Source organism: Plectrocnemia conspersa, unplaced genomic scaffold (genome assembly GCF_051122295.1).
Source record: "Plectrocnemia conspersa isolate PC_06_02 unplaced genomic scaffold, ASM5112229v1 ptg000011l, whole genome shotgun sequence".
Lineage (NCBI taxonomy): Eukaryota > Metazoa > Arthropoda > Insecta > Trichoptera > Polycentropodidae > Plectrocnemia > Plectrocnemia conspersa.
The window spans coordinates 1,070,102-1,095,657 of record NW_028277175.1 but is presented as its reverse complement, the minus strand read 5'-3'; the positions used below and the strand labels follow the sequence as shown (position 1 = coordinate 1,095,657).

Sequence of the window (25,556 nt, the reverse complement as noted above, 5' to 3'; positions counted from 1 at the left end):
CATTTTTAAATTAAATAATTAAATTTTAATAATTTATGCTATTCATTTCAACTGAAATTCTATTACTTTGTATTAGCAATAATATTCTAATAAATTTAATATTATATTTATTTAGTATGAAAAAAAATTTAGAGTGAGGGGATTTTTATAGAGTTATTTAGAAAAACATGTGGTTTTACAATTATTTATTCATTTTTTGAAAGGTTTTATAAACATAATCACAGCTTTCATATAACTATAATTACCGGATTAAACGTAGATCAGTATAAAATCTACCAGTCAGTATTGGTTCTCATCGACATGTATTTCTTCAATTTTGGATGTTGATAAACATTCTCAACAACGCTCTCTAAATCTGGATAATTCTCAAAGAACTTCATTTTGCATAGATATTGAAGATACTCGATAGATCCAGCTAAGTAAAAGTCAGCCCATGTTAGCTAAAATAATACATAAACACATTATAATCGCTTTATATGAAAATATAGTATAAATAAAATAATATTGATAGCTTATATCACATACTTTTTGACACGCCAGATAACCTTTATTTGTCTTAACTAAATCGTTCAAGCTCTTCAAAAAGAATGGGATTGCGTTTCCCTTGAAATTTTCGTATTTCTTATCGCGAGCGGTAGGATCGTCGATTTCGCGCAATGTTCTCATTTCTAAAATATCAAAGTGATGTTTCGATTAGATTAGTTAGCTGATGTATTCAATAAAAAATAAGATAAATCGCCTGAATGTACATACTCATGATCAAATCGTATATAATATCAACAGCCGTATCGATTTCAGCTTGTTCCTTATCATCTATTCCGTACAGGTCGGTTTTTTTAGCCAAATATCTGCATATCACTTTGCTTTGATACAGTTTCAATCCGTCGATTTCCAATACGGGTAACTGTCCCATAGGATAATCTAAAATTATATTTACGATATGATTTAAAATTAATTATATATGTAAAATTTAATAAAATATCTTTACCTGCTTTTTTTTCAATCCAATCTTTCCCGAAGCGATCTAGTCTTACATCTTCAAATGGTATTTCATTGTAAGTTAACATCATTCGGATCGGTTCACCCAAAGCGCGGAAATCGAAGTAAATCAACTTGCAAGTCATTTTTGTGCGATTGTCGTTCAAATGAACTATATAGTTCAACTGACTTGCTATCAATACGTTATTCAGTTATAAATGTCGAAAATGTTGCGATAAGCATCGCATAGTCTTAATTATCATTTGTATGATAATATCAAAACAAATAAGTTATTTTCATACATGCGCTGTTAATGAGTTATCACTCATATCTATTAAATTTAGTAATTCCTTTCTGCAAATATTATTATTTGCGAAAATATTCAATGTAAGACGACTCTGTATTAAATAATCAGTGTGTTATTATACATATTAAATATATTTTTTGTGTTTTGAAATATATAATGTGTTGAATGGCAATCTGTAGTATATAACATATTATTAACCTTTTCACCGCGGGGTCGTTTTAGCATGTTCCCTCAACGCGGCGGGTATTCTCTCGATGTTTAATTATCAACCTTTTGAAATGATCTAAATAAACATACAAACAATCGCATTTTAAAAAATGTGACACAAATAAAAAAAAAAAAAAATTTCGAATCACCTAATATAAAATCATTCACACAAATAAAATGCGTACATTTGTTACAAACCCAACATATATTTTAAGCAATCGATTATAGTTTCATGTTCCTAAAAATAGGTGAATCGACAATATTTTCTATACTTTTCAATAAGTTCGCGTTACCTTTTGCGGCAACGAAATACACTTTTTACAATATATAATATTTACTTATTCTGGTATTTTAAATTTTAAAAAGTATTATATTTATGATTAAAAACCAAAATTTTAATATTAATGAGTATTATATACCAAAAAACAGTAAATGTCATATCATTCGCAGTATACATATGTAAATAGAGCTGTGCCTTATTTGATCATTTTTTGTAGAATCTACACAAAAATAGTATTACTTTTAAATGCGCTTTTATGTTGGCAGTAAATTTCAAATTTTGATGTATTTTGATTTTCTACACAAAATGCTGATGGATTTGGCTAAGCATCTGAATTTCTTGTGCATACTTTTACAAAGATTGCCTTAACGAAAATTAATTAGCGAAATTCAGCAAAAAAAATGTGATTCATTCACGCTCCCCTCGTGAACCGCAAACCAGTTTCAAAAACGTTGTATTTAAGTGTTTCATATCATGTGGCCAATTTCTACTCAGTCGTAAACGGATCGTGATTGGAACTCGATTTTGGCAATGAATAACTTTTTTGATTCCTTTCATGAAGACTCATGTCCTTTATTTTATTTTTTTATTTGCGGTCAAATTTATGTTTTGGGCTTCTATGCAATATGGTGTTGATAAAATATTAGGTATTCTTTTTAATATAAGTTCAAACTGAAACACAATGCGTCCCAGGCCTTGATAAATATCAATTTTAGATTTTGCGAGGATACTGTTAATCAGAGATCTGTAATACCTACGTCGCGTCGGTTAGAGTAATTTCTTGCTGGCGATATTAATCTTAAAAATGAACCCACTGTAAAACCTAAAAATTTTAAATAATATAATTGTGCTTGCATCTGCCAGTTAGATTACATTTTCACTGGTAAAAATACAAATATTTACCGGTGAAACTATATTTCAATATGGTTTCACGAAAATGACATATAAATAAAATATTTTCGAAATAGAGTCGAGACTATTTTTTTTACATTTCTAAATTCATGGGAGGGGGCAAATGCCCTAACTTGTCAACCCCCCCCCCCTCCCTTTTCAATATAAATGATATCCCTGGTTAATCGGTGGTAAAATACCAATTCTGTAAATAAAGCATATTAATGAGCAACACGTGTAAATTATTAATTACATTCTATTAATTTGTATCATGTGTATATTCGTTGTTGCTATGCGAATTTATTTAATAAAAATAATATGCAGTGAACAAAAATCCTTGATTATTTTAATTTTATTCCAATTTCTATCACTAATCATTTTGACTTTTTTTTAGCAGTCATGCTTATTTTTATTTGTTGATAGCCGCCATTTTGAAACAAGATTGCGTATTAGGTCAACTATTAAGCTTAGCTGAGATATTTAAGAAAATATATTACTCTTTATAGTCACCAGCAATTTGAATTTGACAGCCCTATTCGGTCACGAACAGTGACACGTTTATATATTTTAATAACAATAATAATATTGAAATCGTAAAAAGTTGAACTTATATTTAAAGCTTACATGCTAATATGACGAGTTATCATATAATCGGGGTTCGCGTTGAGTATGTTAAAAATGTTATATATTTTTTAATGGCAACACTGCTTTTCTGAAAATATTTGGATAAAATTGATTTTTTTAATAATTGAGTGTATTTAAATTCATCCTCTGATTAAAAATTATTATTATTTCATTTATTTAATCGTTGGTAAAATCGTAGATTCAAATTGTCCCGCTATGTTACGTCACATCCGTATGCGATGCCGTATGCGCCGCCCCACCTCTCGTCCGTCACTTTTGTTTACGTTTTTCAGACTTCGATTACGAGCGACCGATACTAAATATGACTTTGAATAGCAGACGTTTTCAACTATAACATCTTTTTCGAAGCTACATTTTCGTCAAACTGTCAAAATCGCCTCATTCGGCCGAACCGACCACAACAACAACGCACTTGTAATTTGGAGGTTATGTGTACGATGCACGTAACCAGTGCGTGATAGCGGTTCCCAAAACGAGAGACATTTTACTTTATTCGCCGTTTTGAAAATAAAAATAATACGAAGCGCCGTTATGCAATCGCAATGCACGATACTACGTCACGAGAATATTTTCGACGATTGCCAATTTGATAGATAATTTGCGACGATTGTTAAAGTATTCGCGACGCAGACTGACTTATTCGATTTATTTTTATTTCTCGAACCGGTTTTTATTTACGCACAATAATTGGTCGATAACACTTTTATAACAAATAGCTGATTAGCGACAAGGTCAAGGTCAAAGTTCGATTACATAATCCTCTCGGATGAAAAGAACGATGCTCTGATTTTTTTGCCAAAAAATAAATCAGAGAAAGAAAATAGTATCTATATTTTTATCACAATACAATACTATTTTCTCACATTAGTTATCGATGTCAAAAAAACATTTTTATTTACATTGCCAGACAATTATTATCAATTATCGTATATCTGGATGATTACGTTTCCTTTATCGAATGGCTCTAAAACTATTTTAAATACCAAAAATAATGTAACGGAAATTTTTAGTTAGTATCTAGCAAGAATACAATTCTTGTTGGATTGCCATTAGTCTATATTACTATTATAATATACAGTTGGTATTTTTTACTTTTAAGATTTAATTGTTGCACAATATATGTTGACACCATATGAAGGTAAATAAACATAACAAGATATTTTCGACTGATGCGTAATAGAAGAATGCGTTAAACTTTTAATCTGAAATATATTAACCGAATAAAAAAGATACTATTACCAATATCATAACGTGATAAATTCTGTTAAAAATAGGTTATATTATTGATTAAAGTTTAGTGTGAAAACGTGTTATGCCATTAGGTATATGGGTTTGCGTGTTTTTTTTATTATCAAAAATAACTTCAGAAAGAGAAAAACATGTTGTTTATTATAATTAATTTTTAAAAGTATTGGGTAAAATAAAAAAAAAACATATATTTACATATGTATATTATTATCAATTAAATTTCAACCTTTGTATTTTTTGTTATAAATTATTAAAATGCAAGTAAATTTGAAAATACAAATACATTGTTTCTACCTATATATTAATCGCACTTCCTTTTGAAATATTTATGTGAAAAATCACTAAGCTTAAAGATAAAAAAATCTGAAAATATTGATGCGCGGTTATGATAGAAAGAATAAAATAAAAATATTCTAAAAACCTTAATTTTTAATGCCTTACTGTTTCTTTGCCAAATTGAATTGCAGGCCCTTTATGTGGAAAAAATACAAAAGTTTATCGTAGTAAAGTCCGGGGAGTTTGGAGGACATCCAAAACTTTACTTGTGAATTTAATGAATTGCTAAATATATATAATATAATGTACACCGAGTGTATATATTATATTAATATGGCAATATCAATGTCAAATTTCTGCTGACTTCCCTCCCCTCCCCTCTCCTAAACACGTAACATAATTTATGGAAGCCACCTTATCGAACATGATAAAAATAAATATTTTGACAAAATATCGAATATAAATGTTCTAAGTCTGTGTTTGAATGGATGTCCTTATAATCAATATTCCAAACAGTATATACAATCAATAAACCAGCTCGATAGATGAATGATATAAGTTTCTGAATATTGACCTAAAAGATCTGGGTTCAAACTTCATAGGAAACCTAATGTTTTAAAATTTATATCGTGTTTGGGAGATCAGAATAATTGATAGTTTAACAGATGATTATTGTGATGAATGATTAAAATAAAATTCAACTAGGTCGTGCATTCATTTAGTGTCACTGCTATACAGATTTTGATTATAGTTGATTGTTGATTGTGTTTACACCGTTGTGCCGCATTGAGTTAACGCTTTTTCTATTACAACGTAAAAAAATATATAAATTAATATATATTGACAGTACTAGTAAAATGCGAATGATAACAAAAATTATATTTTATTTTTATATATTGTATTAGCATAAAGTGATTTATATATTAATTTCCCGAAATCATCTAAGGTTAGATTTATTTAGATTTTCCTAATCTCACGGGTGAGTATCATGATAAATAATTGAAATCGGGTAAAGTCACAAATATTAAGCTTTGAAAACTCCCAATAATGAGCTACTTCAGCTCATAGAGAATATAATATACAGTGGTGCTTTGACTTGCGAGTATAATTTGTTCCGTGAAGGAGCTTGTAATTCAAATTACTCATATGTCAAATCAGTTTTCCGTATTGAAATGAATTAAAACGACATTAATACATTTCAATTGGAAAAATTGAAAAGGTAAATACATACTACTACCTAAATTAATGATATTTTTTTAAATGTTTTTTTGCTCGTATGTCGGGTAAAATTTAAAAAAATGCTCATATCCCGAAATACTCGAAAATTGAGAATCCATTGTATTAAAAAATACGTATATTCTCAAGAATATATAATTAAACTTAGGATTTATAATTTTTTGTTAAAAAAATATTATTGTTTTTTTGCTATATTCATATTCAAATTTAATAACACTACTTTTTAAATATTTTTAACTACACTTAATTTTAAGTATACACAATTGAATCGCGCATAATTGCTATGTACTCTTAGGAAAATAAATTAAATAAAAAAACATTTTATTGATAAATAAATTTAAATCAGGGTTCTAAATAATAAACGAATTACATACCTATTGAAGTATATTTATAATTTCGCATATTGAGCAGAATCAAAATATACATTTGGAGATTGCGGAGCTAATTTTTAAAAGTCAAAAATCTCAACGCTAAAAATATATTTATGATTTTTTTTATTATATAATATACAATATATATATATATATATATATATATATATATATATATATATATATATATATATATTGTATATATATATATATTGTATATTATATACGCATATTGAGCAGAAGCAAAATAAACATTTGGAGATTGCGGAGCATAAATATATATATATATATATATATATATATATATATATATATATATATATATATATTTATTTATTTTATTTTATTAATTTATTTATATATATATATATATATATATATATATATATATATATATATATATATATATATATATATATATATATATATATATATATATATATATATATATATATATATATATATATATATATATATAAATAAATTATATAATTAATCATATTATTTTTAATAAATTGCGAAAAAATGTGGCAAATAGCCGTTTAGTTATATAGCGAAATATTACAGAATTTTCTTCAAAATGTGATTTAAATTAAAAAAATTACACTGTTTATTTAAAATACAATCATAATTGCACTAATCAATGGAAAAATGACGTTTATTTTTCTCTCTATTCCTAAGAAACGCCGTTTTGGTTTAAAATTTTGCGTTTTAAATAACAATTTTTTACGTCTTTTTAATATACTATTTTTACCAGAGCAAGCGAAACGATCATAATGGAAATATTTAACGCTAATATTAAAATAGGCGTGCATAATGTTTTGTTGTTCGTTGTTTTAAAATATGAAGCGGTGCAGGTGTGAAGACGTTCGACGTTCGATCGATTGTTCTCAATTTGCTCATAGAGCCGATTCCATTTTGAAGATTTTTTTTCACTTTCACTTTTACTTGCTGTTTGACAGATTTCGCTATTGTTGTAAATGCGTGCAAATTTATATTTGCCATTTCTGTGATTATGAAATGCTTTTTGTACCGAAAACTATTTTTAGCTCACAACTTTCAAGTTGACCTACATTTGTAAACATCCATTTTTATTCGCCTTGTTGTATTTTTTGAAAATGTGAGAAATGTGAGAGATTGTAATATTGTTGAAAAAAACATTGTTTATATTGCGCAATATTTTGTTTGAATAAATAATAGACGCCCCCCTATGCGCGCACAGTTTGAGCATCCGCGGTTACGTTCGTTTGCGGACGGTCGGATGCGTAGATCGTCGGCGTTTGGCGGGCGGCGCGGCCTGCGCCCCGCCAGCCCAGAGGCAGAGGCACCGAACTCAGCCCCCGAACCCCGTCGTCCGACGGACGAGACTCCGCCCCGCCATGCCGAACGGCAAGACGGACACCAGAGACACGGCCATTTACCTCTTCGCCGGCGGGTGACTATTCCTATTCCATTCCCACTCTCATTCCCGATGGCTTGATGGCTCGATGCACATGCCGTTCTTTACGTTACGCCTATGCCCGACGGGTCACGTCCGACTTACCTAACCGGCCTTAAAGGGCGGACGTAAACATTGCCCACAACATAACCTCCAAAATTTTCAAGGTCATATATCTTCGCTTCTGGAGCGTTTTGTCACATCTCAGACGCACACTCGCATCGTTGATCGATTTAAATCGCACTCATACTAATTAAATCGTGCTATAATCGCATATAATATCCATGAAAATTATCATCATTTCAGCTGCCATTTTTTCATTCAAGATGGCCGCCATTTCGTGGTATATGGCTGTGTGTACGTGTAATTTTATTATATCTGAACGGTGTACACAAATATTGTTGTAAGTTAGTCCTAATGCTGCTTATTTTTCACTTGTTATTTTCAATTTAATATAATATGCTTCATTTTGATTTTAAACTATCTAGAAAATGTTTTATCTTCTTGCTTATTTATATTCTGCTGATGCAATTTCGTACCACTTGTGCAATAGTATATATGTGTATGTTCGATATTTAGTGTATCTGATCCCATTGTTTTGATGTAATTCTAGGATCTTTGTACACTGTGATCTTAAAAATATTTCGTTCTGTAGTCCTCTTTTTTCTGCAAATTATTTTTCCTCCCCATTGTACCAAGATTTTTCAATAAAACGAAACGTGATTTATGATTTGTGTACTTTCAAATCCAAATCACTAATCATATGAATTGTTATTTGTATAGTTTCACATGCATGTAAATCAATGTGCATAGAAAAAATTGATCCCTCGCCACTGTGTATTTAACAGTTGGATAGGATTAGTCACACTTGTTGCTTTTACGACTCTGTGCATAGAATATGAAAGGGCGAGTCTCAAAAAACTTATGCCATAATATTATTATGGCAAATATAGAAAATAGTCTATTCTTTAATTGGGTAACAATATTTTTAATAGTTAGAAGAAATAAACTTTTTACCGGTTATGTACATATTTAAAACCTCAACTATAATTAATGGATCTCCAATCTTTCTGCTTGCCTAATTTATTAATGAAAAATACGATATAAAATTTATGCAATATTGATTCTACGAATATACTATTTGCATTTGTGCAATATAATCAGAAGAAGAGTTAATTGGAGTATCGAATTCTTATGAAATTTTGTTTTTCAGTTCTGTTGGGGGGTATCGTATACATTTGATAGTTGCAGCTATTTGAAATAAACGCAACTTTTAAAATTATTCAAGATGTTCTTAAGACAATCGTACATTTTATAGTTGGACCAAGTCTTTGTAAAACTATTTGCTATTGCTCAATTTATTTTTGTCATTTCTACCGACTTCTATTTTCGCTCGATAAGCATTCTATAATATATGCTTCATTTTAACAAGTTTTACAATTTTCAAGAACAAAATTTTGGTCTCTAGAGTTAGAGAATTATATTTGGCTTCATTTAATCTGGAAACTGAGATGCATCATTCCTTAATTTAACGCTTGAGGCCATTATTTTCTAAATGATTATTCAAGTATATCTATAATCTGTGGACATTGGTTTATTTAGGCTGTTGAGTCATTTTTTTTTATTTCATACAAGTGTTCTTACAATACTATTCCAAGTGATATGCCATTTTGTTATAAAACTATTTTATATTCGACTTTTATAGAGCCATTTATACACTACAATTAATCATTTAATTTATAAATAATTTTATATTTTGATATAAAAACATTTAAAAAAGTTGGAGGTTTTAACAAAACAATAATGATATACAAAGTTGATGCGATTGTAATTTTCATTCTTTTTAAAATTTATCTATGCCATTCACTTTAGTCACTGTAGTTCCATTACTTCCTTTTTTTAACTAGTTAACTGTGAAATTTAGTTTTATAAATCCCATACTTTTTTTATAAAATACATTAGGTTTATTGGTAATATAAATGGAACATACCTAAATGACATTTTTATTACTTCCGACTGCACCAAAATATAGTTTTGGATTTACGTGTGTTCAGGGATGTCATCTGGGGGAGTATGTAAGAGCGTTACCCCCCCCCCCCCCTTTGAATTTGACAAGAAAAATGCATGTCATTTAAATAAATACTGTGAATCTTAATATAATAGAAATATCTCGAATCTGTCCCGAAAATATTTTTTTAAATATGTCATTTCAGTGAAATCATATTGGAATGCGTTATCATTGATAAATATATATATTTTTATCAGTGAAAATATTATTTATCTGGCAGGTGCTAGTAAAATTATATGATTTCAACTTTTCCATACTTAATAATATATACATTTGTATACTTATTATTATTTATTTACATGCAACGTATAAATATTACAGTGAATGTATATTTTTCAGTGAAGTTATATTTTCACTATTGAAGTCCAAATACAATCTCACCAGTTGCTATATATTTTTACTAGTGAAAATAATTTAATCTATATGCGCTAGTGAAATTATATGCTGCACTAAAATGTCTATGAAACTCAATATGACAGTTGCAAAATGTCCATTTGCTTTGTTAATTTTATAGTTATTGTTGTTTAACTGCTTAAGGACGAGTCCCGTACATATGCGGAATTTCACTTGGTGTTACACCGGGGGGATTGTATATGTGCGAATTTTTCATATGACGCATTTGTTTTTTTTTCATTGTTTTTTAGTAATATTTTGTAATTCTAATGCATATTTTGTTTTATTTCTTAGAATTTAAAACAATCTCACAAAGCTGGAATTATGTATTATGAATCAATATTTCTATTGTTCAATTTTATTATTATTATATTATAAAAAAACAGGTGCAATTTAACATGGAATTATTTTAAGAGATATGTGCATTTAAATATATACTTTATTCCATAAAACAAATTGATTGTGCACTTATGTAAGGTACAGATTTTTTCTTCAGAAAAGAATTCAATTTTTGACTAATACTCACTCTTTCCAACAGTAATGCACAAACAATTCGTTTTATGGAACAATTATTTTATATGTTGCTCATTATAAACAAATTGTTGTATATTTATTATTTACCTAAAAAAATGAGTATAAAATTATATCGTTTGTTTTGAAAAATACTTTTGAAAAATATTTCAGGCATGAAATGGTTAACGATCAAAAACGGAAATAAAATCTCTTTTAAATATGCTTCAAGTAATGGGCCAACCATTTACACCTCTTACCATTAAAACGGTAATAACTTTCGCACCAACAATATTTTTTTTAAATAAATTACATACTATAAATGCTAAACTTTTAATTAACGACAGTTTGTTGATTTTGTAACATGAAAACGGTTCGATCGACAATGTACATACGAACAAATTAGTGCAGAATAGTTTTTTATGTAAAACAATAATGTGTTTTGCTGACAAAGTCGTCTAGGAATAAACTAGTTCATTAGAATTTCAATATACATTGTTTATAACATTTTATTTTTCAGCGTTGCAGGTACCGCAGGGGCGGTGGTCACTTGTCCACTAGAGGTTGTGAAAACTCGACTGCAATCCTCGCGTGGAGTGGGGAGTCTTCCGATTCGTAGTAATCCAGTGACCCCACAGGTCAGGCACTTCTGCACGCAGGTCCTTTTTCATTAGTGTACCGTCGACAAACGAAGTGCATCTATCATTTGTTATCAACGTTCCGTTAACTGCATAGTTTGCTTTGCAATACGAACGATAAACAGTGCTGAAGGTTTTGTAAATTGATACATCAATATTTAGCATATGGATTAGCAATATTGCTATTTGTTTTTATTTTCCTTAAATCTGATTTATATCCCCCAAACATTCGGCACCGTTTCATTCAGAAAAACCTCAATCATAAACAGATCAATACTCTTGCATGTGCATATTTGTCCAATTATAGTCATGCGAGCAGATTTCGACTCAATTATTAACATCAAGGTTAAATTTCAGGTCGCTCACAATGCACGCAATGGTGCAAAGGCAATGTCACGCATCAGCCTCATCCAATGCATAAGGTAAAAATACAAGTAGATCTACAAAAAAACTAATCCATATATTTACTTTATTATTTAACGACTTATGTAACTTGGAAGAAAAGTTTGCGTGTAGTACCAGTCCGAAGCCGATGATAACTAAAACTGATTGCTTTCTGATTTGCAGACATATAGTTGAAACGGAAGGTGCCCGAGCCTTGTTTAAAGGACTCGGTCCCAACATAATCGGCGTGGCCCCGTCTCGCGCCATTTACTTCTGTACATATTCCCGAGCCAAGGCACTGGCAAACCAGCACATGCAGCCGGATACTCCGGTTGTTCATCTAACTGCTGCCAGTGCAGCCGGTAATATGGACATAATTTTTCTTCTGAGTTTAACGCTTAGTTTTAACGATTCCGAGAGTGTCTTTTACATGTTGATATGTTTCCGTCGTCAATTGCAGGATTCGTGGCGTGCACTACCACAAATCCGATATGGTTCGTCAAGACGAGGCTGCAACTGGACGGCAAGTCTATCACTGCCATACAGTGCATTAAGCAAATATATGCACAAACTGTCAGTATCCTGTCTCGAATGATTATAAATTTTTCGAATCGTATATTTCTGATCGTATTTGGTTATTTGTAGGGCATATTAGGTTTTTATAAGGGAATTAGTGCGTCGTATATGGGCATTAGTGAAACCGTCGTTCATTTCGTTCTGTACGAAGGCGTGAAGGCGCGCTTAACGGAAGCGGGACGTCGACGAGCGTTAGCCAACGGAGACGATAGGAGTAAGCAGGGAGACCGCAAGCAACCGAAAGACTTCCTCGAGTTTATGGCAGCTGGAGCATTTTCGAAGACGGTCGCCTCCTGTATAGCGTATCCTCATGGTTAGTACAAATATATAACAAGATTTTTCATACGATAAGAAAAAAATCATCGATTTCTAATATTTTGGACTTTACAAGTAAAATTTTTAATATGATAATCGTTATAAAAATATATTTTTCATTGTATTATTTTTTGCTGATATATGCAATTTTTTTTTTCATTGTTTTTATAATTTTTACGATTGTCATATTATTATTTACATTTCGATTTCAAGATTTTAGTTAGTTTTTCATTATTCAATTAAAAAATAATTACAGTTTTGACGAATGGTAAGCAGGTTTATTTTGGCCAAATAACCAAATTAGGTTTATGCAGGTTTTTTAAGACGGGGCGATATTTTAAAAATAAGATTAACTACATATAATTATATTTATTTGCATTTTTAACCCTTTAATGCCAGTGACTAATTAGTGAGTCACCTGTTACTTCTACAAATTTCCTCAAGCATCAGTATCTCTTCCTTCCTCTCGTCGACCCCTCCATAGCGTAGAGATTGGGATTTTGTTATAGGAATACTACGTTATAGTGGACTAGGCACCCATACAAAATTTGAGGTTAGGTTCTTTCAAATGTATTTTGTGAACTTAACGAAATCAACAAATCAAACTTTTTTCCTATTTTTATGTATTAAATGACCTTGTATTTTGTTTGTAAACAAGAGCAGGTGCCCTATGTTCTTATTATGACACACGGGCGAAGAATGTCCTTGATTTTGTGAGTGCCAGGGGAGTCAAACACAACAGTTTTTTTTAGTTATTTATTTTAAATTCGTAAGCCTACAATGAATAAATAATAAAACATAAATATAAATTAATGAACTTTTTCTGCAGTATGATTTATTTTAAGATATGACCTATTTATTATAGTAAAAAAAAAATGGTAGAAATGAAAAAAGTTAAACATCTTAAATCGTGTAATTATGCATTTAATTACTGTCAGGGTTGATTCATAAAGCGCCTTTATTCAATTGACGGTTTCTAACGTGACTCGGTCAGTACAATGGAGTGCTTTCAACGTATATTTTATTATCTTAAAAAAATGTCATTTTACCTAGGAAATGATTATTTATTCACTCTAAATTTTTTTAGAGGTGGCAAGGACGAGGCTTAGGGAAGAAGGAAACAAATATAGATCATTTTGGCAAACGCTTCATACGGTATGGATGGAAGAGGGACACAGAGGAGTCTATAGGTATAATCAATAACGCCAGTATTGTATAAGTATTATTTAAAACAATATTTTTAAACTCGAGTTTACAATTTCAGGGGTTTAGGAACGCAACTTGTTCGGCAGATTCCCAATACGGCGATCATGATGTCAACGTACGAGGCTGTGGTATATATGTTAACTACTTATTTCAACTCGTCATTCTACGACAACACCTAGCATAAGGCTTCCTACGACCAAAGTGTTACCAATAGAGGCGGCGGTGTCGATCGTTCCACCGACCGAGCCGCGAGATAACGCTTACAACAGTGTTGTGCCACATAGTGTAGTTTTGTTTAAATTTTGATATATCCTGCAATACGCGTACTGTAAAAATATTAGGGAAGAAAGTCAGCACAAACGGCGCGAGTTTAAAACGTTTATATTTTTATATAGTTACTGTTTTATTTGTGTATGTACGATGATGATCGAAGTAGAAGTTCAATCCACGCCTTTTTAATTGTATGTATATTGATAATAATTATGTATAAAACTGAAGAAAGTGAGAATCTATTTTATAAGCGCATTGTTATTTGTTGCATACGTTGGTTGTTCTGATGTATTATGAAACATTTTTTTGTTATTTGTTTTTACCTTGTAAGATTAATTTATTTATAATAATTAAAAAAAAATTGCAAGGCACATTTTTTTGTGTAGTCATTTTCTTATTATTTTGGCCAACTTTTATTAAAATGTAGTTATGGATAGTTCCTAAATGGTAGAGGAAAGTAGGGTGATCGGGAATGACGTGAATTATATCAATCAATCAAATATATTGTCATCGAACTGTGAATAAAATCAAAGTCCGACGATTATTTCAGTACCGCTTTATCTTGATACGAATTAGCCAAAATTCTCAATTATCCTACACCTCGGTTCTTTTTTAAACATGTTTCCGATAACAATGGTCAATTCAATCTAGTTGATACGTAGCTAGTCGTGGTTTAAGTATATTACAATACTAATAACGATTGAAAGACGTCGTTTAATATAATATTCTTTCTCAATAAAGAGTATAATGTTTGCTTATGTTAGATGTTAAGTTTTGATCAGTCTATATGTTGACGGACGAATCGCACTGTTTCTATTTATTTACATAAGTCGAGATTGTGAATAGGCGTAATTTCTTATATTTCGCATTGCTTTATGTCGAATACAAAATGTCTGGTTCTACCATGATTTTGTTGTGTTTTATGTACAAACTGAGATATGTGTATATATATATACGAAAATTGAACGAGAAGTTTTGATCAATTTTAGTCAATATTCTAACGTACTTAGATTATGTATCGTAAGAAGCATTGTGAAGAGTTTCGAGGGACGTTTGGAGTATATTCTAAAAATGTGTATATGAAACATATGTTTTGCTACATAAACACAATCGTGTAATTAGAGGCTGTCGGTATATTTTTATATATGATAAAATAAATAAATAAACTTTTACTGAAATGTATTTATTTACAATATATACATACAAATTATTATAATGCACAAGTATATTTATTGAGGTGCTATTTTTTTTAAACTAAACAATCATATAATAAACAACGATTATTATAAATTAGATCACATGTTTATAGTATCAATCACACAAACCCTCAGAGCTCAATACTAAGATTATTTATGCTTCGAAAATTATGATGTGTTTATTACAAAATTTTGTATATAATAAAAAAAAATATATAAATTGTTTTATACGTCGACTTTTATTGATACCTCCCGATTAAGTAAACTGAGATATTGCTTTTAAAATAGTCGCCGTTGATACCCGAGATATGATTATCCAAGAATGCGGAACTATCGAGTGAGGCACGCCGCTGGAATAGCCGAAGAAGTTCTCAAACGGAAACAGATTCTGATTAAACACAATAAGAGGAATCTTCCTGAAGAAAATGGTAGCTGCGATTATAAATATAGACAGCGAGAGATGGGCACTCCACGTGGTCAAGTATTTAATCTTAGTGTTAGTCTCCACTCTGATCTGAACGAAACCTTTCAGAACGTCTTCCAGTTTGTTGATCCTGCGTTGCATCTTCGAATGAGCCACAAAGTTATCTTTGATCGAAAGCTTCTGCTGGCTTAGCTTTAATCCTTTAATCTCGTCTCTGATGGCTCGCTCCTCCGCTTGCGGTTTTCCGATTATGTACCATATCTTAAAATATAAAATTAGTCAATTCATTGTTAAAAAATAATGTCGCATTATAAACTTACGGGTTTAAGCAAATATGACAAGGAACTGCTGAATAGAGTCAGGAAAGTGAAAAAACATAATAAATCTATGCGATTAAATAACATATTGTACATCAAGACGCGTGTTTGATGCTTGTTTTTATCGTATTGATGTTTATGCTACTGGTAGCTTGACAGTTAACCTCAAATGTATTTTGGCTATAAGCATTGAATCTACGTCCATACATCTTTGAAAAATTGTATTATTTATACTAAAAAATAATACTATATTATTTTTTTTTTAGTATATTCTGAACGCGTTTCAAGCAAAGTTTTATGATCTACGTGATAGTCATTAATTTTAACTTTCACGCGCCCATGCTATACACAAATGCGTGTGACAAAGCGAGAGAGGTGGCTTTTGCTCTGACGCACGCATCAGACAGCGTTTAAATCGTTCGTCAGTATTTGTTTGCCTATCGTCGGGAGAGTTACGTCGTAGCGCAGAATATTCCTGCGCTTTTCAATTATTTTTCGACTTAACAATTATATTTAATATTTTTACCTCGTTGAATAATTTTAATATAAACTAACTTTAGCTTAACCTTTCATTTTTCATGATTTTAAACCGGAATATTCATAAATAATTTAACTATTCATAAATGAGCATTTTACATTTAGACTTGCATCTAAACCGTATAAAATTTAAATACCGCAATAACTAAAGTTTAGAGAACATGAACAGCGAAGAATTTATACAGGTTGGGTGTTAGAGCAGCAGGAAGTTGATGCTGATTTTTCAAATAAAATCTGTTTCTCTAATGTGGTACATTTAACAAGCAAAATTGCAAGGAAAACAAGGAAAAAATCGAGAGGCAATGACATGCCCAGTGATTGCATGGTGCGCATTGTGGTCAGGTGGTGCTAATGGAACTTAATTTCTTGAAAACGATGAAGGTCAGACTGTAACAGTCAGCAGTGAGCTCTACGAAATCGAAGATATTCCTGTGAAAGACATGTGATTCAAATAGGGTGGCTCAGTTTGCCAAACATCAGGTGTAACGTTGGATGTTTTATGTGAAAAGTTCCCAGGTAGCATTATTTCACGTTTTAGTGACGTCGACTGCCCGCTAAGATCATACGATTTAACGCCGTTGGATTTTTTATTGTGAGGTTACGCTAACATTCGTGTCTACGCCAACAAACCCAAAATGTTGGAGCGTCTAAAAACCAATATCCGACGAGTTATAGCCTAGATACCGCCAGAAATGTATGAAAAAGTCATTAAAAATCACATCAAAAGGATCGGCTACTGCAAAAGGTCCAGAGACGGACATTTAATGGCTATTCTTTTTCACAATTATTGAAATACATAAAAGTTTGATTAATAGAAAAAAATCGAAGGTATCCTTAAATTTGTGTTTTTTGTAAGTTCAGAAACTGAAGTTTTATCACTCATTAAAATTTAAAAAGATCGATAAACTAATTTTCTTTCAATTAAATATAAAATATATAGAAGGTTAAATCAAAATACAAAGCTTTTTATTATCTTTCACGTAATTACCTAGTAATTTAGCCTAATTTCAATAATAACATTTGATTATATTTTAATTATGTGTTAATTTTTACTGGCAACACTAAATTTGCTATGTTGGTATCTCCATCCGTTAGTGTCAGAATTGTGTTTGAGGTCGGTGTATTGTCATTGGGTACGATTTATATTTAACAAGGAATTATTTTAAGAGATATGTACATTTGATTTCATATCAAACAATTCGTTTTATGGAACAATTATTTTATATATTGCTCATTTTAATTTGTCTTATTAAGTGTTTCTATTATTATTTTTATTCCATAAAACCATATATTTATTTGTATAAATTATGCGATGTAAACAATATAATAATTCATGTGTTTATATTTAGAAAATATTGATTCTGATTAGATTCTCTTGACATTTCAGAGTTCACGATATGGATATCACCGAGGAGATGAGGAAAAATTTCATCAAAAGTAGATTAGAAATAATATCGATGTGCAGATTGTGTCTTAACGTATCGGACAATATGATATCTTTGTTTGCGTCTAAACTAGACGAACAGATGTTGGCATGCGTTGGCGTTAAAGCACTAGTCGACGATGGATATCCGTCAGCGATATGTCCGAGCTGTTGTTCCGAATTGCAAGCCGCTCATACGTTCTACACTCGTTGCCGACGGTCCGATTTGTTATTACACGACCACTATTTACCGAGCCAAGTCAAATCGGAAAGCGATCAAGTTTTTCACAATACGAATTATAAGAGGTCTAAAAGGAAACACTCGGAGATTGAAAATAAAGAGTATCTCGATATAAAATCCGAGTCTAACGACAACGACAACGACGATTTTTACGCCGATGTGGGCGATAATTTATGCGATGAGCCAAACGAGGTTAAAGATCAAGGATCGAAGAAATTTAAATGCGAAGTGTGCGATAAACTTTTGAGTTCAAAGTACACTTTGAAGTATCATAGGAAAAGGGTTCACGATGTGAACAAAAAGAAGAATGGTATTGTTACGGGATTCGGACCCCATCGCCGCTTCCATTGCAACGAATGCAGTTATTCGACTCCGCACAGTCAGAGCTTGGTCTATCATGTCAGAGTTCACACCGGAGAGAGGCCGTATAAATGCGACGTGTGCGATAAGAACTTTTCGCAACCGGGGAGTCTCAGTTCCCACAAGAAGATTCACAGCGATAAGATGTATTTCACTTGCGCACAATGCGGGAAGCAGTTCAAGTACAAAGAGACATACGAAGCTCATAAGAACGTCCACGACAACACTAAGATGTTCGTTTGCGACTTGTGCAACAAAGGTCTGAAGTCCAAGAAGACTTTAGAAGCTCACATGAACAGACATTACAACATAAAGAATTTTAGCTGCGAAACGTGCGGTGTTCAATTCGTGACTCACGTCGAGCTGTTAAATCATTCCAAAAGGCACTCGGCCGAGAAGAAGTTTCTGTGCAATCTGTGCGATTTTAAGACCTACATGAAGAAGACGCTCTCGATTCATCTGAGACGACACACCGGAGAAAGGCCGTTCAAGTGCGAATTCTGCGAGCTTTGCTGCTACACCAAAGGCGAGTTAAAGTGCCATCTGAGAAAGCACACAAAAGAAAAAAACTACAACTGTCCCGTATGCAAAATGAGCTTCACGCACAGCTCCAGCGTAAACAAGCACATGTTGAAAGGACACGGAGTCAAATATAACAGGCTGAATATTGTCGATAGGAGAGTAATTAAGTAAATTTAAAGAAGTGTCTATACTCATTTTGATATGTTTTTACATACGAGTTCGCATTAGACACTCGTAACTCATAACGCTGTGATAAATAGATTTAAATGTCTGCACGTGTTGTTTATAAAGCATTCCCGTATATATTTAATATATATACATATATAATTCTGTACATTCCATTTGTATTTTGAATCAAAAAAAATTGAAAACTGAATTATTTTTAACCTCCCAATACTTTTATCCTGAAAATATTTTTTAAAATATGTCATTTCAGTGAAATCAAATCGGAATATATTTGAAACAGTAGATACATATTTTAACCAGTGAAAATATACTTTATCTAGCAAGTGCTAGTAAAATTAAATGAATTTTTCCATATGTAGTAATATATACATTTACATACTTATCATTATTTATTTACATACGATGTACAAATGCTATAGTGAATGTGTATTAAAGTCCAAATGCATACACCAGTAGATATATATTATATTTCTATTAGCGAAAAAATAATTTAACTAATATGCAGCATTCTTTTGCAACACAATTTGTTGGTTATTAGGTGCTCAAACATTTCGGGTTAGTCTTAGCGTAACACCACAAAAAAATCCAATGCCGTTAAATCGCATGATCTTGGCTGCCAATTGACGTCACCAAAGCGTTAAAATTCGACATGGAAATATTCCACGCAAAACATCCAACATTGTATCTAATGTGTGGCAAGTTGTGCTTTCTTTTCGGAGCCACATGTCTTCACACCAATATATTCGATTTTGTACCAAAAATAATTGGTTTTCACGAACCTATAGCGCTGACCATTGACTTACTAGTTTATTAAGTTCTAAAACTATAATTAATTTTAGATATTTCATTAAGCCATGTTAGGTTTGGTTAATTTGACGTCTTGACCTAGTGAAAGTTCTAAAATTATAATTAGTTTCAGAACTTTCATTATGTTAGGTTTGGGTTTAAACAGCAAATGGACGCTTCGCAACTGTTAAATTGAGTTTCATAGACATTTCACTAGCCGCTATTAGCTAAATTATATTTTCTCTAGTAAAAATATGTACATCTACTGGTTGAAATGTATTTGGACTTCACTAGTGAAATATATAACTACTGAAAAATACACATTCGCTGCAACATTTATACTTTGCATGTAAATAAATAATGATAAGTATGTAAAGATATATATTACTTCATATGGAAAAGTTTAAAAAAAATAAAAATAATAGTTGAACGCAAAAAATAAAAGAACATTCAAAATCAATTGTGCAATTGAAAATTCGATACATTATTAACCAATATAATAAGTAAGTCCTTCAAGCAGCATTCATATTATTAAATAATGAAATTAAATTCACAGAGAATATATTCAACACAAAAAATTAAATTCACAACGAATATATCTAAATGTCTGATATAGAAGCAGCTTTAGAATTACAGAAAAAATGGTGTTGATATTAGAAATTGTTTGCATTCCTTATATAATGCCACTAAAATGGTTAAAACACATTACAACGCAAATTAAAACCAATTATATGTAAAAACATTTTTAAGCAGAATGGAACATATGTATTTCAATTGACGAAGCTTTCTAAAAATAGTACTTAAGAGATATATTTACAGTGTGCGGTATTTAAAAGAATTAACGTCAACAACAGCAGAAGATATTTTCAAGACGTTGATAGACTGTTAAACTGAATACGGATTTGTTAACGATTATTTACGAAAAAGTCTTATAGCATTCTGCTCCGATGGCACAACGGCAATGTTAAGTGAGAAATCTGAAATAGTCATAAAATTAGTACAAACATATCCTAATATTATTGTATGGCATTGTTTGAATTTGCACAAGATGATTCTACAAAATAAATATAAGTAGTCAACCATTTTAAATCATTTTTACATGAAATACACAAAAAAATTATCAGTCTAATAAAAACCAAGTCGAATAGAAAAGCTATAGCTAAATAATTAAACATAGAAATAAATTGAGGGACATTAATATAAAATCTTTAAATACATATGTTTGTCATTTCAAGGACTTTTACAACATTTTAAATCAAACTAGATTATTCTGCATTTGACACCAACGCCTGATACTGATACCTGAACTGCATATGCATATTTGTGCAATAAAATATATTTTTATTGGCTAAAAAGTCATACCACTCGACACTAAAACTATAAATATTCAAATAAAATATATATTATCAGACTATCAAATAAATTTTGGTATTCTTGATATATTTTATGTAGAAATATTGTTACTCGTCGTTAATATTTATTTAGCCGTAAAGCAAAATTATTTTATAAAAGTATTTTTAGCAACAGACGTGGACTGGTAAAAGCTGGAGACTTTTTGAATACTGTCGACATACACTTGTATGGTAAAAGCAGTCAGGCTTCTAAAGCATTTCCTACAGCTCTTCGCAACAATAGTGTGTTTTAGTTTGATTAAATATATGTTTTTACCAATTTTAACGTGTTGCGAACGTAAAGAATAGAACTAACTGTTTCTTTCTGAATTTTACAATACCAAAAAGAAACAAAACGGTTAGAATGGTCCGTCATTTAGCATTGCTTGGTCCATATCTCAAAATAAATGTTTCATGTTTATAAAGTTTTCGAATTTATTATATTTTAAAACGAGAAGTGGTACAGGCGTTAATATTTGAACCTCAACTATTTTTAGCATTATTTAAAAACTGTATTGGTATAGCCGTATTGGAATACATTGTTAGCCGCGGTGCCGCCTGAGGTGCTCCTTAAATTTGATCTCGCCACTATATCTATGTCATCGGTGCAGGTGAAGATTTATATCGATTTACTATGCACACTGCCGGTTATATCCAGTTTGACATCTCGGATTACTTTTTCTATGGCAATGTTGAACATATTGCACGCTAGAGCATCGCCCTGTCGTAGGCTATTGAATATTCACAAATATATAATTTTGTACTCATTGTGAATTTCACCAAGGAGCTAGTTTTTTTGGTACACCCTACTGTGTACTCTAGATTATTCCACGCGTAAAAAATTGCTACAAAAAAAACTACAAATTCTTAAATACACACAATTGCAAAAAAGAGTATCGTGTCAAATATAATATTAGATTACTTTAATCTGAATTATATGTTTGAGCTCATGTAATGATTTAATTTAGTATTAATAAGGGAGAGGGGAGAGCGAAAATTTAGTTTTTGCCTGGGTCACTAAATAATCTAGGGCCGGCCATTTGTTAAAATGCTATTTGTGGATATATATTTTTTAACACATTCAGTTTAAAAACCACATTACACAATGGATCATTCTGTCGCGAAAATGCCGCCCCAAGCAAGTGCCACTCTATTATTGCGCGAAATGGACTTTAAATGCTTACACAATTTTTATACTTTGTTTTGATTATTTTTTGGCAGAAAAGTTTCACATAAATAATTGAGTTAGATTTATTTAACCACTTTACGCGCGGTTCTGGTGTAATTTTTTTTTAATTGTAATCTAAAATAGAACAACGTAAAGTTGTCATAAAACTATTTTTTAGATATTAATTACAAAGGGAATTTATTTTTCTATAAAAAGTTTTAATTTGATGAAACTGTAAGTATTATGAAAAATGTATATTTTCCATATTGGAGATTTCATATGTGGCAATACCATGTGTCAGAAATAAAGTGGGCATACACTGTAACTGTCAATTTGCCATTTTATATGTAAGTTTGTTTAATAATTCTAGACGTATTATAAAGTAAATTAATAATTTACGTATGTTCTAGATGGATATCTCCGAAGATATTAGAAGCAATTTTATTAAAAGTAAATTAGGGATAATATCAATATGTAGAGCATGTCTCAATGTATGTGATAAAATGGTATCGTTGTTTGAGACTGAATTAGACGAACAAATGTCGGCATTTATAGATATAAAACCATTATTCAAAGATGGTTATCCGTCGATCATATGCTTAAACTGCTGCTCCAAATTACGAGCCGCTCATTCATTTTACTTCCATTGCCGACAATCTGATTTCTTATTGCGCAAATATTATTTTCAAAGCGAAGTAAAATCAGAAAGTAAAGATATTGAAGATAATATTGATACAGATTCTCTAAACGTTAAATCTGAAACGATTGATATTGATTTGGATTCAGTTAATGTTAAATCAGAAGTTAACGGCGCCATTTGTGATGACGATATCGATAATGACTTATTAGTAGAAATAAAAAGAGATTCAAAGAAATTTAAATGCAACGTCTGCGATAAGATGTTATGCTCGCAGAATTCTTTGGAAAATCATACTCAAAAGTTTCACGGCTTAAACCAAATAAAAATTAGTATACATAAAGGATCTGACTTGAAACGGTTTCAATGCAAGCAATGCAGTTATTCAACCCATCGCAGTCAAGCTTTAATATATCACTCGAGAGTTCACACTGGGGAAAAGCCGTATAAATGTGATTTGTGCGAGAAATGTTATTCGCAGCCTGGAAGTTTGATTGCTCACAAAAAGACGCACAGCGATAAGATATATTTTACTTGTACTCATTGCGGAAAGGAGTTTAAGCATAAAAATAAATATAGAATTCATCTGAGAGTCCACGACAACATCCCGACGTTCATATGCGATTTGTGCAACAAAGGACTAAAATCTAAGGAAGCTCTACAAGATCACATCAAAAGACATAACAATATAAAGAACTTCAGTTGTGAAACATGCGGAGCTCGATTTGTAACTCTCTCCGAGCTGTTGAATCATTCAAAAAGACACTTAAAGGTGAAGAATTTCATGTGTGATTTATGCGATTATAAAACTTACACAAAGTATCTCCTCGTGATTCATATGAAGCACCACACTACCGTTAAACGGTTTAAATGTGACTTTTGCGAAGTGTGTTGTTACACAAAACGCCAACTAAAGTCTCACATGAGAAAGCACACAAAAAAAAGGTACTATTCGTGTCCCATGTGTGAATTGAACTTTGCATACGTCTGCAGCTTAAACAAGCACACGTTGAAAGCTCACGGAATTAAAAACAAGAGGCTGAATATTGTAGATAACGGATGATTAAGTAATATATGATTTATTCAATGTTTAATATTTATACTTTTTATTATCTGCCCAATATGTGCAATTTCTGTATTATTTTTAATTAAAAATTAAAACCAGTATTATTTTGTTCATTTCCTTTATCCTTTATAAACGAAACTTTTTGATAACCATTATTAAGTTGACAATTTTATAAAGAGGTTTACTTCTTATTTTTCATTTTGACGTGTACTGATAATATGTACATATAAATTAGATGATCGTGTAAAAGATCCCTAAACAGAGTGCTGTTTTACGAAATCGAATGAAGTACTGTGTGTGGCGACACTGCACTTATTAAATTGCTGTTTTAAGTATTTTTCAAATTATAGATAGATTATTTAAGTTGTGTTTCCTTTTGATACACTGCTTTATTGGATGAGCACGGTAGAAATAAATAGCTTGGCATGCAAAATATTTATCCAGATCTCAACTGTGGGAGGGAGGCTATTTATTTATTCATTATGACCAAAACTAGACGGTACTCTGGTAACACTGATGTGACGGCAGCGGAAGGCAGCACATCATTTTTGGCGGACTTTGACATCAGAGGCGTAGCTAGGGTATTTGACGTCCAGGGTCGAACTATCCAGATGCCTCCGCCTCATTTTATATATAGTTCACAATTTTCAAATACATATTACAAATGGTTGTGGAAGCCTATTTATGTATGTATTTATTTTATTCATTATGGTCAAAACATAGCGGCACCCTGTTAGTACTGATGTGGAGTGAATAAAAATATAAGTACAGTTTTAATTGAAATTCACTCTTCAACTAGTTAACATCTTACTATTATAATTTAGTTATTTTTATACAATTACGCGTTTTCAGTGTTTCTAAGAATTAACATTTTACAGTTTATAAAATAATATATTTTTCATTGATTTTTATCATTCTGCAAAGACAATAAAAAAGTCAGGGATTTTGAAACATATTCAGTCAGTCTTCACCTGTTAACTGCCATAGACGTGTATACACGCAGTTACTTCAGTCCAGATTCATCTAGCATGCACATTAAGATGTTTTATAACAATAACTGAGAAT

At 31.0% G+C, this 25,556-nt stretch overlaps 5 protein-coding genes across 12 annotated transcripts; 3 read left to right on the top strand and 2 right to left on the bottom strand.

Moving 5' to 3' along the window:
* Positions 1-167: 167 nt before the first annotated feature.
* On the bottom strand, positions 168-3,941 carry LOC148229081 (glutathione S-transferase-like). Of its 7 annotated transcripts, XM_088196278.1 has the most exons (8): positions 3,865-3,941; positions 3,288-3,375; positions 2,527-2,595; positions 1,484-1,568; positions 989-1,376; positions 754-921; positions 526-668; positions 168-440 (listed from the first exon to the last, which is right to left on the bottom strand). In XM_088196278.1, exons 5-8 carry the CDS (start codon positions 1,122-1,124, stop codon positions 273-275), a joined length of 615 nt encoding a protein of 204 aa, XP_088052404.1. In that variant the 5' UTR covers positions 1,125-1,376; positions 1,484-1,568; positions 2,527-2,595; positions 3,288-3,375; positions 3,865-3,941; the 3' UTR covers positions 168-272. The 7 variants fall into 7 exon arrangements, with proteins under 7 accessions (XP_088052404.1, XP_088052400.1, XP_088052403.1 ...); XM_088196274.1 differs by lacking the exon at positions 2,527-2,595 and having other exon boundaries at positions 3,511-3,941; XM_088196277.1 differs by lacking the exon at positions 2,527-2,595.
* A 3,723-nt stretch (positions 3,942-7,664) lies between these two features.
* Positions 7,665-15,415, top strand: Rim2 (replication in mitochondria 2). Of its 2 annotated transcripts, none has more exons than XM_088196272.1 (8): positions 7,665-7,874; positions 11,369-11,486; positions 11,844-11,908; positions 12,054-12,232; positions 12,331-12,443; positions 12,516-12,759; positions 13,849-13,951; positions 14,026-15,415. In XM_088196272.1, the coding sequence occupies exons 1-8, from the start codon at positions 7,819-7,821 to the stop codon at positions 14,144-14,146; spliced, it is 999 nt and encodes a 332-aa protein (XP_088052398.1). In that variant the 5' UTR covers positions 7,665-7,818; the 3' UTR covers positions 14,147-15,415. The 2 variants fall into 2 exon arrangements, with proteins under 2 accessions (XP_088052398.1, XP_088052396.1); XM_088196270.1 differs by having other exon boundaries at positions 11,369-11,507.
* On the bottom strand, positions 15,405-16,358 carry LOC148229079 (guided entry of tail-anchored proteins factor 1-like). The gene is made up of 2 exons (XM_088196282.1): positions 16,178-16,358; positions 15,405-16,118 (listed from the first exon to the last, which is right to left on the bottom strand). The coding sequence occupies exons 1-2, from the start codon at positions 16,268-16,270 to the stop codon at positions 15,690-15,692; spliced, it is 522 nt and encodes a 173-aa protein (XP_088052408.1). The 5' UTR covers positions 16,271-16,358; the 3' UTR covers positions 15,405-15,689.
* A 1,404-nt stretch (positions 16,359-17,762) lies between these two features.
* Positions 17,763-19,596, top strand: LOC148229078 (uncharacterized). The gene is made up of 2 exons (XM_088196268.1): positions 17,763-17,844; positions 18,099-19,596. Exon 2 carries the CDS (start codon positions 18,109-18,111, stop codon positions 19,426-19,428), a length of 1,320 nt encoding a protein of 439 aa, XP_088052394.1. The 5' UTR covers positions 17,763-17,844; positions 18,099-18,108; the 3' UTR covers positions 19,429-19,596.
* Positions 19,597-23,057: 3,461 nt separating this feature from the next.
* Positions 23,058-24,590, top strand: LOC148229077 (uncharacterized). The gene is made up of 2 exons (XM_088196269.1): positions 23,058-23,135; positions 23,199-24,590. Exon 2 carries the CDS (start codon positions 23,199-23,201, stop codon positions 24,486-24,488), a length of 1,290 nt encoding a protein of 429 aa, XP_088052395.1. The 5' UTR covers positions 23,058-23,135; the 3' UTR covers positions 24,489-24,590.
* Positions 24,591-25,556: the final 966 nt, after the last annotated feature.